The sequence below is a fragment of the Leucoraja erinacea genome, chromosome 22 (assembly GCF_028641065.1).
Source record: "Leucoraja erinacea ecotype New England chromosome 22, Leri_hhj_1, whole genome shotgun sequence".
Classification (NCBI taxonomy): Eukaryota; Metazoa; Chordata; class Chondrichthyes; order Rajiformes; family Rajidae; genus Leucoraja; species Leucoraja erinaceus.
This window is the reverse complement of record NC_073398.1, coordinates 3,357,343-3,373,958: the sequence shown is the minus strand read 5'-3', so window position 1 is coordinate 3,373,958 and position 16,616 is coordinate 3,357,343. Positions and strand designations below refer to the sequence as shown.

At 43.0% G+C, this 16,616-nt stretch overlaps 1 protein-coding gene across 1 annotated transcript in view; it reads left to right on the top strand.

Annotated features, from left to right (window-relative positions):
* The window catches only part of vezt (vezatin, adherens junctions transmembrane protein), an 85,701-nt gene that overhangs the window by 15,160 nt on the left and 53,925 nt on the right, over positions 1 to 16,616 (top strand). Inside the window, exon 2 of the mRNA XM_055652780.1 lies at positions 6,990 to 7,109. Coding sequence (XP_055508755.1) covers positions 6,990 to 7,109 — 120 coding nt within the window. The remainder of the gene's footprint in view (positions 1 to 6,989; positions 7,110 to 16,616) is intronic.

The following is a 16,616-nucleotide window of genomic DNA, read 5'->3' as shown; positions in this document are numbered from 1 at the left end:
CTTGTCCTGGACTTCCCCAACATCGGGAACAATCTTCCTGCATCTAGCCTGTCCAACCCCTTAAGAATTTTGTAAGTTTCTATAAGATCCCCTCTCAGTCTCCTAAATTCTAGAGAGTATAAAGCAAGTCTATCCAGTCTTTCTTCATAAGACAGTCCTGACATCCCAGGAATCAGTCTGGTGAACCGTCTCTGCACTCCCTCTATGGCAATAATGTCCTTCCTCAGATTTGGAGACCAAAACTGTACGCAATACTCCAGGTGTGGTCTCATCAAGACCCTGTACAACTGCAGTAGAACCTCCCTGCTCCTATACTCAAATCCTTTTGCAATGAAAGCTAACATACCATTTGCTTTCTTTACTGCCTGCTGCACCTGCATGCCTACCTTCAATGACTGGTGTACCATGACACCCAGGTCTCGCTGCATCTCCCCCTTTCCCAATCGGCCACCATTTAGATAATAGTCTGCTTTCCCGTTTTTGTCACCAAAATGGATAACATCACATTTATCCACATTATACTGCATCTGCCAAACATTTGCCCACTCACCCAGCCTATCCAAGTCACCTTGCAGTCTCCTAGCATCCTCCTCACAGCTCCCCCCCTCTCCATACCCCCTGATCCCTTTAGCCACAAGGGCCACATCTAACTCCCTCTTAAATATAGCCAATGAACTGGCCTCCACTACCTTCTGTGGCAGAGAGTTCCAGAGACTCACCACTATCTGCGCGAAAAATGTTTCCCTCATCTCAGAACTAAAGGATTTCCCCTTTATCCTTAAACTGTGTCCCGCGTGTCCTGGACTTCCCCAACATCTGGAACAATCTTCCTGCATCAGACAAATGCAATTCAGGACTTTTCACTTCACAAGCAAATCAGAAATGACAGTTAGTGAAGAATTTGAATAATCACTGAGCGTTCTCTATGGCAACAATGTATTTGAGCATTGGGCATTGTGACATCACACGATGGAATGTTCACCATGGGCTGGGCTCCTGCAAAGGCATATGTAAATGAATCCATTCCGATTGGCCATCTGTGAGCATCGGGCATTGTGACATCACACGATGGAACGTTCACAGGGAGCTGCTTGTGTGGATGAGAATCCAGTTTCTTTTTGAAATATTGAGGTGGTGGGGGGGGGGGGGTGTAGCATTTGATTAAAAAAGCGTACTTAAACACGACGAAATGTAACGAGGAGTGGATACTTAGAAAGAAAAGCGAAATCTCTACCGAAATGCAAAATACGTCGGCGATCCTGCGTCCGGTTTCCGAGTTGCGGAGCGTCAAAGGAAGAAACGCGGCGGACGCCGTACGGCGGCAGGCGGACTGATTTGAGTTTTATATATATAAAGATAGATAGATGTCCTGAAACGGACAATGACATTCTTTCTTGTAGCAGCACAACAGATATGTGAGCATAGTGCTCAGTAGACACCATAATAAACAACAACAGGAAATTCAATATATAAAAATAAGCAAACAGTACAGTGCAAAGACTAGTCCCTAGTCCAATCAAGGCAGTTTGGAGTTTATTTGGAGTTCGTAGTGTTCAATAGCCTGATGGTTATTGGGAAGAAGCTGATCCGAAGCCCAGGTGCTACATTTTGTTGGACTCCTATACTTTCTTCCTGAAGGCAGGGGTGGGGGGGTGGGGGGGGGATTCCCCTGATGGGCAGTGTTCACCACTTTTTGCAATCTTCTCCGTCCCTGGGCTTTCAAGTTGCCAAACCAGGCCGTGATGCAGCCAATTAATATGTTCTCCACTGTAGAAGTTCAAGCGAGTATTTGTCACCATACCGAATCTCCTCAATCTTTTACGAAGTGGGGGTAAATGAGCTTTCATTATGATTGCATCGGTGTGCTGGGTCCAGGACGGATCAAAGATGTTCATGCCCAGGAATTTGAAGTTTTTGACACTCCACCATTGATGAAGACAAGTTTGTGGATTCTCGGCCTTCTTTGTTTCTATTGTCCAAGTGGCCCCATGCAGAGTATACAGCCAGTGCGATCGCATCCTCTGTTGATCTATTGTGGTGGTAGGCAAATTGTAGTGGGTCCAGGTTCTGGTTGAGGTAGGAGTTGTTATGTGTCATAATCAAACTCTCCATGCGCTTCATAACCACGGGCATTAGTGCTTCTGGTCGGTAATGATTAGGCATATCGCCTTGCTCTTCTTGGGCACCAGAATTATTGTAGCCCTTTTTAAGCAGGTGGGAACCTCAGACCCCAATAATGAGAAGTTGAAGATGAACGCAAAAACTCTAGCCAATTGGTTCGTGCAGGTTTTGAGAATGCAACCAGGTAGGACCCTAGGTCCGGACGCTTTCCGAGGGTTCACCCTCCAAAAGAATCTTCTGACGTCGGCCTTGGTAACTGAGATTAGAATATCATTGGGGGCCTGGAAAGGCACATCAGTGTTCTCCCTATCGTAGTAGATCATCTTGGAGTGATGCCTCACTGTCTCTTGAATTGCCCTTCGGTTTCACCTTGTAGGAATTGATGGTGTGCAAGCCCTGCCACAGCTGCCGAATATCCGTCTCATCCTCCAGAGCAAAAAAGCCTTTTTGATGGCCTTAATATGGCCGTATCTGGACTACTTATATGAATCTATGTCATCAAACTTGAATGCCCGAGATCTGGTCCTCAAAAGATTGTGGACCTCCTGATTCATACAATGTTTCTGATTGGGGAACACTCTGATGATTTCTGTGGGAACACACTCCCCCAGACACTTCTGTATTCTGTAACAACTGTGGCGTGTTTGTTGCTGAGTCCTTGAACATTGACTAGTTAACCAATCCAAGCAATCTAAGTGTTAATTAGCAGTACTATCAACACCTCTACTACCTTAGATTGAGGAGATTTGGTATGCCACCGAATACTCTCTAACTTCTACAGTTGTACAGTAGAGAGAACATGTTGACAAGTTGTATCACGGCCTGATTTGGCAACTCGAACGCCCCGGAACGAAGAAGATGGCAAAAAGTGGTGAACACTGCCCAGTCCATCACAGATACTGACCTCCCACCATCAAAGGGATCTACAGGAGACTGCCTCAAAAAATCAGCAGTATCATCAGAGACCCACGCCACCCTTGCCACACACTTATTTCGCTCTTCCCATCGAGAAGAAGGTATAAGAAACTGAAAACTAACGTCCAGGTTTAGGAGCAGCTACATCCCTACAACCATCTGGCTATTAAACCACCACAACCTCCAAAAAAACTTAAAACTATGTTGTTTATATAGTACAATGTTTACATATCTGTTGTGCAGCTGCAAGTAAGAATTTAATAGTTCTATTTCGGGACATAAGACAATAAATCACACTCGACTCGTGTGGAGTAATCTTCTGGTGCTGACGGACACTTGCTCGTTTTGGAATCATTTCTTCAAGCTGGTTTTGTTGATGTCCCTGGCTATGATATACTTGTAAACCATGGCGTGCAGCTCCTCCAGTGCTAGATGGACCTCTGCGTGGCTTAGAATGTACACCACAGTCAGGATGATTGAGGCGAGTTCCCTCAGGAGATAGAAGGGATGGCACTTTGCCACCAGACATTCCAGGTGCGGCGAGCAGGTGTTGTACAGGACGGCTACATCTGAGCACCGTAAAGAGTTTACCATGCAGGAAATCCCATTGCCTCTTCCTTTCCTTGATACATCTATTCATTGATGGAGAAACCTTTGGGTTGGAGGGCCAAGTCTGGGGAGTTGGGGGTAAGCCCTGTGTCTGTGAAACAGAGAACATAGCATTCTCTCATCTCCCTTTGATAAAGTAGCCTTACCCTTCAGTCCCCAACTTTATTCTCTAGGGACTGAACAATGGCCAGTAGAATAGTCCCCTGTGCTTCGGGCTTTCTTGCAAACCCCCCCCCCCCTGTAGGCCGTGTTTACGGACACGATGCAGCCCTCCCTGATGTTTCCTGGCACTGAATTGACTGTGACAGTGATCCTCTGGGAGTTCTGGGATTTTCTTGCCCCGGGGGATTCCCTTCCAATTGCAGCTCCATTGCCTTCGGGACATTACAACAGCGCTAATCTATTTAAATGGACTAGCAGCTTGCTGGTAACAGCATTGATTTGTGCTCATCTTTTATCCAAATAAGTTCAGAACTGCTATATTTGATTCTTTGCTGTTGTGTTGCATGCAAAATCTCACCAGAAGGGTTCCATTTTGACAAAGTTTTAAGGATCTATAATGCTCTGTGACATATTTACAAGAGCTGAGCAGTTCTTCCAGATTAACTGAACCTTTATCCCTATCAACATCCCCAAATCAGATTGTGTTCATATCCTGTGTGTAAGTTGCTAGCCGTATTTTTACAAATTTAAGCTAGGAGTACACTTTCAAACTAATTTTATTCCCCGAGGAGTGCTTTGGAATATACCACGGTCATGGAATGAAAATTACAATTTTTAAATGGATGTCATTATATCAGGGTCACTTGATTTGGGCATTAAATGACACTGATTCCTTGATTCCAAGAATGAATTTTAAAAGCAATTGACGTTTGTGTTCAAACAAAATGCATTTTTGGACTATTTGAGGGACAGCTCGTAGCAAAATTGGTGGTAGCAGGTGGTAACTTGGAGCTGTCTAATCCACTGTTTCAAGTGGTGCAGCATTTGATCCCAATGCTCAGTATACAATTTAGATTGAATTGAGGAGAATGTATTCTCAATGACCTGAATGGTTGTGGTTTAAATTGCCTTTTCTGTATCACACTTTTCGCATACCATCCTCAAATATCTTCTCAAAATGTAACTTCTAATTATGCTCTTAGGATATCTTTCCATGTTCCCTTACAAGCAGTCTTCTTTCTTCAATGTTTTTTGGATGCTTAATTTATATGACAAGTGTTTTTAACATTCAAGTAATGATAAAGGTGCTTAAAATGAACTTAAATTCTGATGCTTGATTTTCTCCTCTCAATGTCTTGCCTTGCCTCCTGCCAATTGAGGCAGTTTCTGTGAAGATGTTTATTTTCCAAGGAATAATGCAGTTTAAAAATAAAGTTTATAAATTTGGCCGTGCAAAGCATTCACCTGTCAGATACACAGCAGTCCTTCTTCCCAACATGTCTATTCCAGCCAAGATATTCCATCTAAGCTAGTCCCATTTGACAACATTTGGCCCATACCCTTCTAGATCTTTACAAGAGACAAATCAAGTGTTTTATTATCATATGTCCTGAAACAGAACTGTGCCATTCTTAATTACAGCAGCACAGCAGATATATAAACATAATACTCTGTAAATACCAGTACCATAATAACAAAACTAAGTTTGCTATAAAAAAAACAAAAGAAATAATAGTGCAAAGGCAAAAAGCAATGCCCCCCAAGTCTATGTAGTTTGAAGCTTAGTTGGAGGTTGTAGTGTTTAATAGCCAAATGGTTGTTGAGAAGATGCTGCTCCTGAACATGGATAGACACAAAAAGCTGGAGTAATAGCCCTGTCCCACGGTACGAGTTCATTCCAAGAGCTCTCCCGAGTTTAAAAAAAATCAAACTCGTGGTAAGCACGGAGAATGAACGTAGCGGGTATGGTAGAGCTCGGGGACGTCTCTTAGTGGCTCGTAACGCTAATGGCAGGTACTCGGGAAGACTCGCTAACGGCAGGTAAGCACGGGAAGACTCGTGAAGATTTTTCAACATGTTGAATAATGTCCACGAGAGCCCCGAGTACCGACGAGTGGCCAATACCGTAAATCTCCGAGTTCGAATCAGGGCAAACTCGGGAGAGCTCTTGGAATGAATCGTACCGTGGGACAGGGCTTTAACTGAGCGGGACAGGCAGCATCTCTGGAGAGAAGGAGTGGATGACGTTTCGGGTCGAGACCGGGTCTCGACCAGAAACGTCACTCACTCCTTCTCCCCAGAGATGCTGCCTGTCCTGCTGAGTTACTCCAGCTTTTTATGTCTATGGTTTTTTTATCGGTATCTGCAGTTCCTTCCTACACCTGAACCGGGATGTTAGTTTTCAGGCTTCTGTACTACCTTTGGGATGGAAGGGGTGGTGTTGGTCCCTGATGATGCTGATTACATTTTTAAGGCAGCATTTCCTATCAATTCCTATGATGATGGAGAGGTCAGTACCAATGATGGACTGGGCAGTATTTGCTAATTATGTATCTGTCCAAGTGTTCAGAATTGTCCTTGGTTGACATCCATATACATATATGTCACTGGGAGCAATTGTCATGTCAGTGTTTATCTTGTTCTTAAATCTAGCAAATCTGTAAGATTAATTGCAATGCTGCCATCTCGGCTGAGATCTGTTAACTCCTTCATTTACTAATTAAACATAGACTCCACGAGTGTAATTGAATGCAATACTTTTTGTCTCGTTAAGTATTGAGAAGGAAGCATGCTGTTTCCTGACATACGGTGGCACAGCGGTAGAGTTGCTGCCTTACAGTGCCTAGAGCCAGAGACCCAGATTCGATCCCGACCACGGGTGCTGTCTGTACGGAGGTTGTACATTCTCCCCGTGACCGCATGCGTTTTCTCCGAGATCTTCTGTTTCCTGCCACACTCCAAAGACGTCCATGTTTGTAAGTTAATTGGCTTGGTATAAAAGTAAAATTGTTCCCTGTGTGTGTAGGATAATGTTAATGAGCGGGGTTCACTGGTCGGTGCAGACTCGGTGGGCTGAAGGGCCTGTTTCCGAGCTGTATCTCATATCTAAACTAAATAATATTACATGTTTAAGAAAGAACTGCAGATGCTGGAGAAAATTGAAGGTAGACAAAAATGCTGGAGAAACTCAGCAGGTGAGACAGCATCTATGGAGCGAAGGTATAGGTGATGTTTCGGGTCGAGACCCTTCTTCCTCGCTCCATAGATGCTGCCTCACCCGTTGAGTTTCTCCAGCATTAAATGACATTACAGGTCTATTGCATGCCAAAAAAAAATAATGTGTGCACTGTTCTTTAATGGCAATTGTCTAAAATATTCTATTTATTCCTTTTGTGGAATAGAACTCTCCTTTGTACCAATACCTACACGATGTGGGGCATACAGACTTTGAAACCTGTCCAAGTTCGTCATGGGTGGAGGAATGCTCACCAAGTGAATTGGATATCCCTGTGGTATCAAAAGTGAGTACTTGAAACCTTGAAAACGTCCAAAAACATTCTTTTTTTTTTACTTTTTGTTTTCGGATAGATCCTAGGCAGTGTAGTGTGAGTGTTCAGTTGACCATAATTTTAGCTTGTGGACAAACACTTGGGTTGATCTTTTGGTGCAGAACTGAAAATGCTTAAGCACTTGGTCACATTTTGGATCAGAATGTTATATGCAAGCCTCATTGATTTGATTCTCTTGGATGGATGTAAAAGACCTTGCGACACTTGAAGCGAGCAATGGAATTGTTCTGATTATTATTCAATCAAAAATAGATTTTCCAGTCACTACTACGTGATGTTTCTGCGAACTGGTTGTTGTTTCTCAAATTATAATATTCATTGAAAATACTTCACTGTAAAGAGCTTTGGGATAACACAAGGCTAGAAAAAGTATAACATTAATCAAAATTAGCTCTGTGCATTTCGCATGCTTTGCACATAAATCCAAGTCTTCAGAGGAATAATAGTCATAATTTAGAGAGTAAGGGCATGTTTTTATAATGTTTTTTTCAGTCACATGCTTTCTTTGAGTCAAAATAAAATGTTGAGTGTTGAGCAACTTAACAATTTGAGTTAACTATGGTTTTTAATTGCACTGTTAAACAAGAACAGAATAGGTATAAAGTATAATTGTCTTTCATTCAAATCATAAAATCATACAGTATAGAAATGTGCTCTTCTTCACCATCTTGGCCAAGTTGACTGTCAACAGAGTTTAATCATCACTTGCGCCGAAACCAACAATGAAATTCTTACTTGCAGCAGCACAACTGGCTTGTTAACACAGTATTCAATGAACAAAACAAAAATTAAATAAATGTTTAAAAAAAATCCATATAAATGCTCACGTCTCTGATGATTCTACACCAATCTCATTTATCTGCATCAGGCCTGTATCCCTCTATGCCTCGTCTATTTATCTAATCAAGTACCTGTTCAAGTGCCTTTTTAAATGTCATAATTGGACCTGTCTCTCGCACCAGCTCTGGCAGCTTATTTCAGATAACCACCATCAACTGTGTGGAAAAACTTACTTCTCGGATCACATCCAATTTCTAGCTACCTGGCTAATTATCTTCCTTCTTGAACTCGTTACTTTTCGTGTGCAATTTTTATAAGGTTGGCATTGAGCACCAGCCAGCCATTTGCAAATGTGACATTAATGTGCAATTGGATGAAATGTTGCAAAGAAAATTGCAATTTGGGCTATTTAAAACAATGCAGTTGAATACGAGAGAGCCTTAGGTTTAGGGAGGAATGTTCAGAGCTGGAGGTGAAGGTATGGCTATCAGAAGTAGAGCGAGAGGAATTGGAAATATATAAATTGCTTGAGTTGGAGCAGTGGGAATTGGAGCAACATTTTTTATAATTCCTTTGGCCAAGAGTACTGTTATGTTTCAAGTAAGGGTTACTGTATACCACAATCTTGTAACATTTAAAAATGACTAGATAATGTTCCTGTACACTTGGGTATAATTATAGCGTTGCCAAGTTCATGATGTATTCTCTGGTTCCTGCAAATTGGTTAAAATGTATATGCATCAAATCAATTAATTTTCTGCAGGTTTTGAGTTGAAGTGAAAGTCTTTGTAAACTTCATTGTTTCTTGTGAATAATGTTAAAATCCTATCCCTCAAATGTCTACTCCATTAGAATGTAGCTGTTTCTAATATATGGCCATATGGATTTTTACATATCAAAAGATGTTTTGCAAAAAATCTATGTTTGGACGTTTATAGTGTATAATTGAAGCAAGGCATACATCTGCATGTAGCATACTGTTGTAGGTTAAACAATCTGCAGAACTGTGTTCAGTTGTGAGCACTGTACTTTTGAAAGGTCTGAGAGAATGTGTACAGATTCACAGCCTCGCACTGTTAAATGTTGGCTTTTTTTCTTGATATGTCAATGATCAAGAAGAAAGATAAAGCCAAATTGTCTAAGGGTTTGTTTGGAGATATAAGCAAATCTTAAAGCAGGTCATTACGGAGAAAAATTGGACATCACTTTTTCAAACTGAATGTACAGTACATGAATGACAAGTCAAAGTGATATTCTTTGTTTTGTAAGAACTTTGTTAAGCAAGTATAATTTTCTAAATAAAATAGGAAGTAAAGACATGTAAATAGGGTTGAAGTGCAGATCAGCCTCAATATATTGAGTTTAATTTATTGTCGCGTGTACCGAGGTACAATGAAAGGCTTTTGTTGCATGCTAACCAGTCAGTGGAAAGACAATACATCCTTACAATTGAGCCATCCACAGTGTACACATACATGATTATGGGATTAACGTGAATAATGTTTAGTCCAATATAAAGCCGGTAAAGTCATATCAAAGATTGTCCGAGGGTCTCCAATGAGGTAGATAATGGTTCAAGACCGCTCCCTAGTTGTTGGTAGGATGGTTCAGTTGCCTGATAACGGCTGGAAAGAAACTCCCTGAATCTAGACGTGTTCGTTTTCACATTTCTATGCCTTTTGCCCGAAGGGAGAGAGGAGAAGAGGGAGTGGTCAGGGTGCGACCCATCCTTGATTATGCTGGTGGCCTTGCTGAGGAAGGGTGAGGTGTAAATGGAGTCAATAAAAGGGAGGTTGGTTTGTGTGATGGTCTGGGCTGTGTCCAATTTCTTGCAGTCTTGGCTGGAGCTGTTCCCAAACCATGCTGTGATGCATCCCGATAAAATGCTTTCTACGGCGCATCTGTAGAAGTTGGTGTGAGTGGTTGGGGAGTATAGGAGCATGTTTCTGGGGTTGAATGATCACCTTTGTTTCTAAATTCATAAAATGGAACTCAGATTCCAGACAACTCTTGGAGTGTACATGGGAAAACTCAAAGTAGCAAATTATATATTCCTGCAATTTAAAGGGACATGGCTCTTGCTGACATCAGGGCAAGTAAGAGCAGCTTCAAACTGATTGCAGTTTGATCAAACTCCCTCAAGATCACAATGTACGTTTGAACTACCAGGAAGTCCTAGATGCTCCATTTAGTCGGTACCTTTTGTGGCAAATCTGCAGGTGGCAAGATCTGTAAATAGGCTGAGGACTGGTTAGAAGAAAGAGGGAGTGCAGAGGCGGTTCACCAGACTGATTCCTGGGATGTCAGGACTGTCTTATGAAGAAAGACTGGATAGACTTGGTTTATACTCTCTAGAATTTAGGAGATTGAGAGGGGATCGTAGAGAAACGTACAAAATTCTTAAGGGGTTGGACAGGCTAGATGCAGGAAGATTGTTCCCGATGGTAGGGAATTCCAGGACAAGGGGTCACAGCTTAAGGATAAGGGGGGAATCCTTTAAAACCGAGATGAGAAGAACTTTTTTCACACAGAGAGTGGTGAATCTCTGGAACTCTCTGCCACAGAGGGTAGTTGAGGCCAGTTCATTGGCTATATTTAAGAGGGAGTTAGATGTGGCCCTTGTGGCTAAGGGGATCAGGGGGTATGGAGAGAAGGCAGGTACGGGATACTGAGTTGGATGATCAGCCATGATCATATTGAATGGCGGTGCAGGCTCGAAGGGCCGAATGGCCTACTCCTGCACCTAATTTCTATGTTTCTATGTTAAGACAATAGGTGCAGGAGGAGGCCATTCGGCCCTTCGAGCCAGCACCGCCATTCATTGTGATCATGGCTGATCATCCCCTATCAATAACCCATTGGAATTTAATGCAGATGAGTGCAAGGACGAAGGACATTTATTTGTCACGTACACCAATTGTTGTAGTGAAATTTGTCTTGCCATGCAGCACACAGATAAAGATAAGACACAACATTAAAGAATTGAACAATAAACATAAAAAACTTTCCCCACAATGGTTCCCATTATGTCCACCCATAGTCGGGCCTATTGAGGCCTCCGCAGTCGCCTCTGCGACAGGCCGATGTTCCAAGCTGTTCTCGCCGGGTGATGGTGCTCCGGCGTCGGGAGAACCCTCTCAGTGGCTTGGGACACCTGGAGCGGCCGCTTCCTAACTGGAGACTGCGGCTTCCGAAGCTGACAGGCCGCGCTCTGCAGTGTGACTGTGGAGCGGCCAGCTGCAGGCGGCGGCGCTGACTTTAACATCGGGAGCCTGGGATCTCTCGCCGAGATCACCAGTGGTGGAGCTCGATGGAGCTCCACCACTGGTGATCTCGGCGAGAGATCCCAGGCTCCCGATGTTAAAGTCAGCGCCGCCGCCTGCAGCTGGCCGCTCCACAGTCCCGCAGCTCCGCGATGTTCATCGGCGGGCTTCAGCTCACCGGAGTTCCAGCCCGGCGACACGGGCAAGGCATCGCCCTCTCCGCTCTGCCGAAGCCAAGGTTCTGGGTGGTCCCCGACAGGAAACGCCGCTCCAGACCCGCTGGTAGGCCGCCAGGACGGGTCGACGGTGCAGCCCGGAGTAAAGCCGCCTCTCCGACCAGGTAGGGGCCCTAGAAAACAGTTTCCACCTCTCCCCCCCCGCCCCCACACATAAAAAAGGCTAGAACTCTGAAAATAAAAAAATCAATTAACTATAAATTTAAAAAGGAGAGAAAAAACGGACAGCTGCAGGCTGGGCAGCCATACCCGTACAGGACGGCTTCCCCCGATAACAATGTGTTACATTTGGGAAGAGGCAAATAAATAAATGATGGGTCTCTGTTCCAAACATTATGGAGGGCACGGTAGGAATCTGAGGGGCAACGTTTTTATACAGAGAGTGATGAGTATATGGAATGAGCTGCCAGCGGAATTAGATGATGCGGGTACTATAAACAACATTTAAAAGGCATTTGGACGGTTCGTAGATAAGAATAGTATAGAGGGATGTGGAAGTAGCATCGTGGTTGGTATGGGCAAGTTAGGTTGTAAGGCCTGTTTCCGTACTGTGCAACTCTGACAATGATATTTAATGACCGAGGACATTGGGATATGTGCTGCATGCATCCCAACATGTGTTTTAATTGTAATTTAACACCTAGCCCAGCTAGTGACTGCTGCGAACAGAGCAGCTGACAACTAGGGAAAGTCCATGTGATAGCTTGGAAAGACAGCTGACAGGAGGGAATAGACCCCACTTGAGCTGTTATGGGTTAGCACCTCATTGCAGCAGTGGCATCGATTGTAAACAGTCTCGCTGCATCCCAAAAAAACTATGACAAATAAAAGAAAGATACCCCTAGAGTCTGTGAGATTAGCAGACGTGGGCCTTCAAAGCAGCATTTGATGGAATATTATGGTTCACCAAGCCTTTCCATAGTTAATTAGTACAATAGTGATAGATAATGTAGGGTGAATGATGACAATAGGCAATAGGTGCAGGAGTAAGCCGTTCGGACCTTCGAGCCAGCACCGCCATTCAACGTGATCATGGCTGATCATCCCCAATCAGTACCCCATTCCTGCCTTCTCCCCATATCCCCTGACCACTATTTTTAAGAGCCCTTTCTAGCTCTCTTTTGAAAGCATCCAGAAAACCTGCCTCCACCGCCCTCTGAGGCAGAGAATTCCACAGACTCACCACTCTCTGTGAGAAAAAAAGTGTTTCCTCGTCTCCGTTTGTGGCCCCTGGTTCTGGTCTCCCACAACATCGGGAACATCTTTCCTGCCTCTAGCGTGTCCAAGCCCGTAACAATCTTACAAATGATGAGGTGTATAATTGTGCATTGTGTTCAAGAGCAATATCTGGGAACATTGTGCTTGTAGGTGGAAGATAAAAGTTACCAAAGCTGGACAGTAACATGCCCTTCAGACCCTATATCATCCTGGTATTACTTGTTTCCAGGCATGGTTCCCAGCACCCTGCACTTACTCAGACACCTGATGCAGACTGTTTGCCAGTTTCACAGCTCGGAAACCATGAGATATTTATGAAGTTTGTCGATGCATCCTCCAATAAAATCTTACCCACAGCCCAGCCAGTTTAATCAAAGATCAACTCAAAATGCTGGAGTAACTCAGCGGGACAGGCAACATGTCTGGAGATAAGGAATGGGTGATGTTTCGGGTTGAGACCCTTCCCAGTCGGGGAGAGGGAAACTAGAGATATGGAAGGGTGCAAAGAGCATGCAAGGCGTGAGAAAGACAGATCAAAGCAGACGATGATCACGGAAATGTACAATGGTTCAAAGTTGGATGAGGGGAAGCTGACAACGAGGCAGACCAACAGTAAAATGAATCAGGAGGACGATGAAACTAGTTGGAGAACTAGGGCGGGGGAGGGACACAGAGAGAGGGAAAGCAAGGGTAACTTGAAGTTGACCCGAAACATCCATTCCTTCTCACCAGAGATGCTGCCTAATCTGCTGATTTACTCCAGCATTTTGTGTCTTTTCTAGACTCACGAGATTCCTGCAGTAACTCAGCAGGCCAGGCATAATCTGCGGAGGAAATAGTTTGTAAATGCTAGTGCCCGAGTTGCCACCTTCTCCTCACTGAAATCAAAGCAAGTGAAATAATTCCTTTGCGAATACAGAGCCAATGCAATTTATCTAAAGCTACAGCAAGCAGCAAACGGAGAACTTGACAGATCAGCAGCAGATAATCCAGTGACCAGAAAGCAGCGTGTTACAATGACATTCAGCCCACAGAAAGAACAATCGCGGCATTGAACTAATCAGTCTCTAACTTTTCCACCTTAGAAATTGGCACCTCATATACTGTCAATGGCCACATCAGCCTAGGGAATAGCCCAAACTGCAAACACCACAACTTCAACTTGCCTGGAAGCCCTGACTTCTCTATCCTTTCTAACCCATCAGTAACATCTTTCTTTTCTAAGTTGCTGAACCTGTTCAGTGTCATCCAATTTCCTGTTATACCACCGAGCCAAACTTTTAACTGGTTTCTCCATTCCAGGCGGGATTTCGTCTTCATCTACACGGAATCTTTTCTCTACTACCTTTCCTTGCCAAAGAAATACTCTGTGACTTACTCGGCTTAATCTTCAATCTAGTCCATTGAAGATTATCATTTAACTTCTCTAACCAACCTTCTTGCACAAGCTACTGTTGTGGTCACCAAGGTCATATCATCCAAATAGGCTCTGATTGGAGGGAAGCGCAGCCCATCCTGCCGTCTCTCCCCGCCGACTTCCCACCGTGATGCTCTACTCACTAGCTCCATCGCCATTGTAAACGCTAACGGGGAAATAATACACCCTGCCATAATGCCCATCTCTAGTCCCTGCCATGCTGTCGTAAAGTCTGCTGTACTAAAACACATTCGGACATCTTAGAAATATGCTTTCACTAAATTTACTATTGATCCTGGAACTCTAAAGAAATCAAAAGCACTCAAAATATGACTGACACAGATCCAAATGCATTTGCCAGCCTCTGTGCCACTATGCTAAAGAATGCATTCATCTGAATTCATGTAATTGGCTTGCTGCAACAACTTTGTACTTCCTGATGATTAGCACCTTGTTTCAAGCATTCTAGCGATGATAAACATGGATTGTGTCGGTGTGTAGGAAGCAACTGCAGATGCTGGCTTAAACCAAAGTTAGACACAAAAAGCTGGAGTAACTCAGCGGGACAGGCTGCATCTCCAGAGAGAAGGAATGGATGACGTTTCTGGTCGAGACCCTTCTTCAGACTACTGTCAAAGTACTGATTGTGTCAGTACTATTTTATGAATGAATAACTTGGCCTTGGATTTGAGTACACAGGGCACAACTTCCAAATTTGCAGTTAATACTAAACTTGGAAGATTGCGAAACTAGTAGGTATAGACAGAGTTATGGTGTGGAAGAACATGGGGCAGAAGAAACGTAACGCAAAAAGTTATTTTTTTGAAAGCATGAGTAGAGGGAATCTAAACCAAATAACTCATTAGCTGGACATAGAATGCTGGAGGAACTCAGCGGGTCAGGCAGCATCTCCGGAGAAAATGGATATTTGATGTTTCAGGTCGTAACCCTTAAGATTCATTGTAGGAGGTGTGGGATGGAACTGGAAGCAAGTAAAGACCAGAATAAATTGGGGCTGGCAACAGATAACCTCGGGCAGGGTCATTCCCTGATAGAGCAATAGTTGGCTAAGGACGTTATGATCCCAAGATGTTTTATACTGTTGCCCACGTGGACTATACATTTTTCATATTAATGTACCATATTTTCATCAAATTTTTCATAATTTAGCTCCATTGTAGGCAAAATATCATCATAGATATAATTTAACGTGAATTATTCATGGTATTTTGGCACCATTTTCAAAATTAGTAGCTATTTTATCAGATTGTGTAGTTCATTTGGCTTGTCTTGCAAGCTGCAATTTGCTGTCATTTCATAATTTAATCTGTAAATATTTTTTTCACAGTTTAAAAAAAAAGACAATTAGAGGCCCAATTGTTTCAGTCAACACCCATAGTAGGGTGAGGCTTTGCACTGTGCATTACAGGAAAGGTTCCGTAGTCCTTGATAAAGCTCAAATGTTACTGCTTGTCATAGTGAAATATTTGAGGAATGAGGAAAATCTAAATTACAGGCATGTGTTCTTTTCAACCGAAAAGCATTGGGCAATGTGATGAAGATGATCAAAAGAAATAGAAAGGTTTTGATTTTGGGTAGCTGAATCTGAAACGCAGTCGTGATCTTGCAATAATTGCAGCCAAGGGATGGGTGAAATGGGAGATAATACTTATACTTTAAGAATTATTGGAATGTAAATGCTTTTGTATATTGTATTTAATAATGTGTTACTGAGGTTAACATGTGGAACCATCAAATCAAGCACCTTGTATAGCAGTCACGTGTAACAATTGAGTTCCGTGTTCACAGACATGCATGAGTAGATTTGGTCCATTAATCAGAAAGTGCACAAAAATCACTCTTGTGTCAAATCAAGAGTGTTTAATTGCTATGTGTACTGACAGCTGAACAATGAAATTCTTACTTGCAGCAGCATTTCAGGCCTGTGAACACAATGTCCATAGATAATCTATAATAATCAAAAATGCAATAAATTAATAACCCCAATTTGAGTGCAAAAAAAGCCGGTAATCCTTGAAGCAACTAAAGATAGTTCATAGTTAAGGTTTGTCCATCTACACTTTGCACTGCCTCATTTGTAATCTGTGGACAGCTTGTAGCTTCTGAGGAGCTTTATGATCCAAGTTGGAGAAAGATTATAGCTACTTCTCTACCCTTCTGAAGTGCAGTAATAGTTTGTTAGATATCCCCACCTGCCTTTCAGTTCCACATTTTTTTTAATTATTTTCTTTTCAATGAGCTGCTGGTTGTCGAATATTCAGCATTTGAGGAGTATTTGGCATTTCTGCACGATAATTTCAGAATATTGAGCATTTCTGCACGATAACTTTATTCTGTGCTTTGAATGTGTTTGGTCTTTACGGCGGCAGGCGCGGGCACACCGCGACGCCCTGTGTCTCCCTTTCAAGGGAGATGCTAAAAATGCATTTCGTTGTCTCTGTACTGTACACTGACAATGACAATAAATTGAATCATTTCATTTCATTTCATTTCATTTCATCATTTTTAGTAGGCTGGGTCAAAG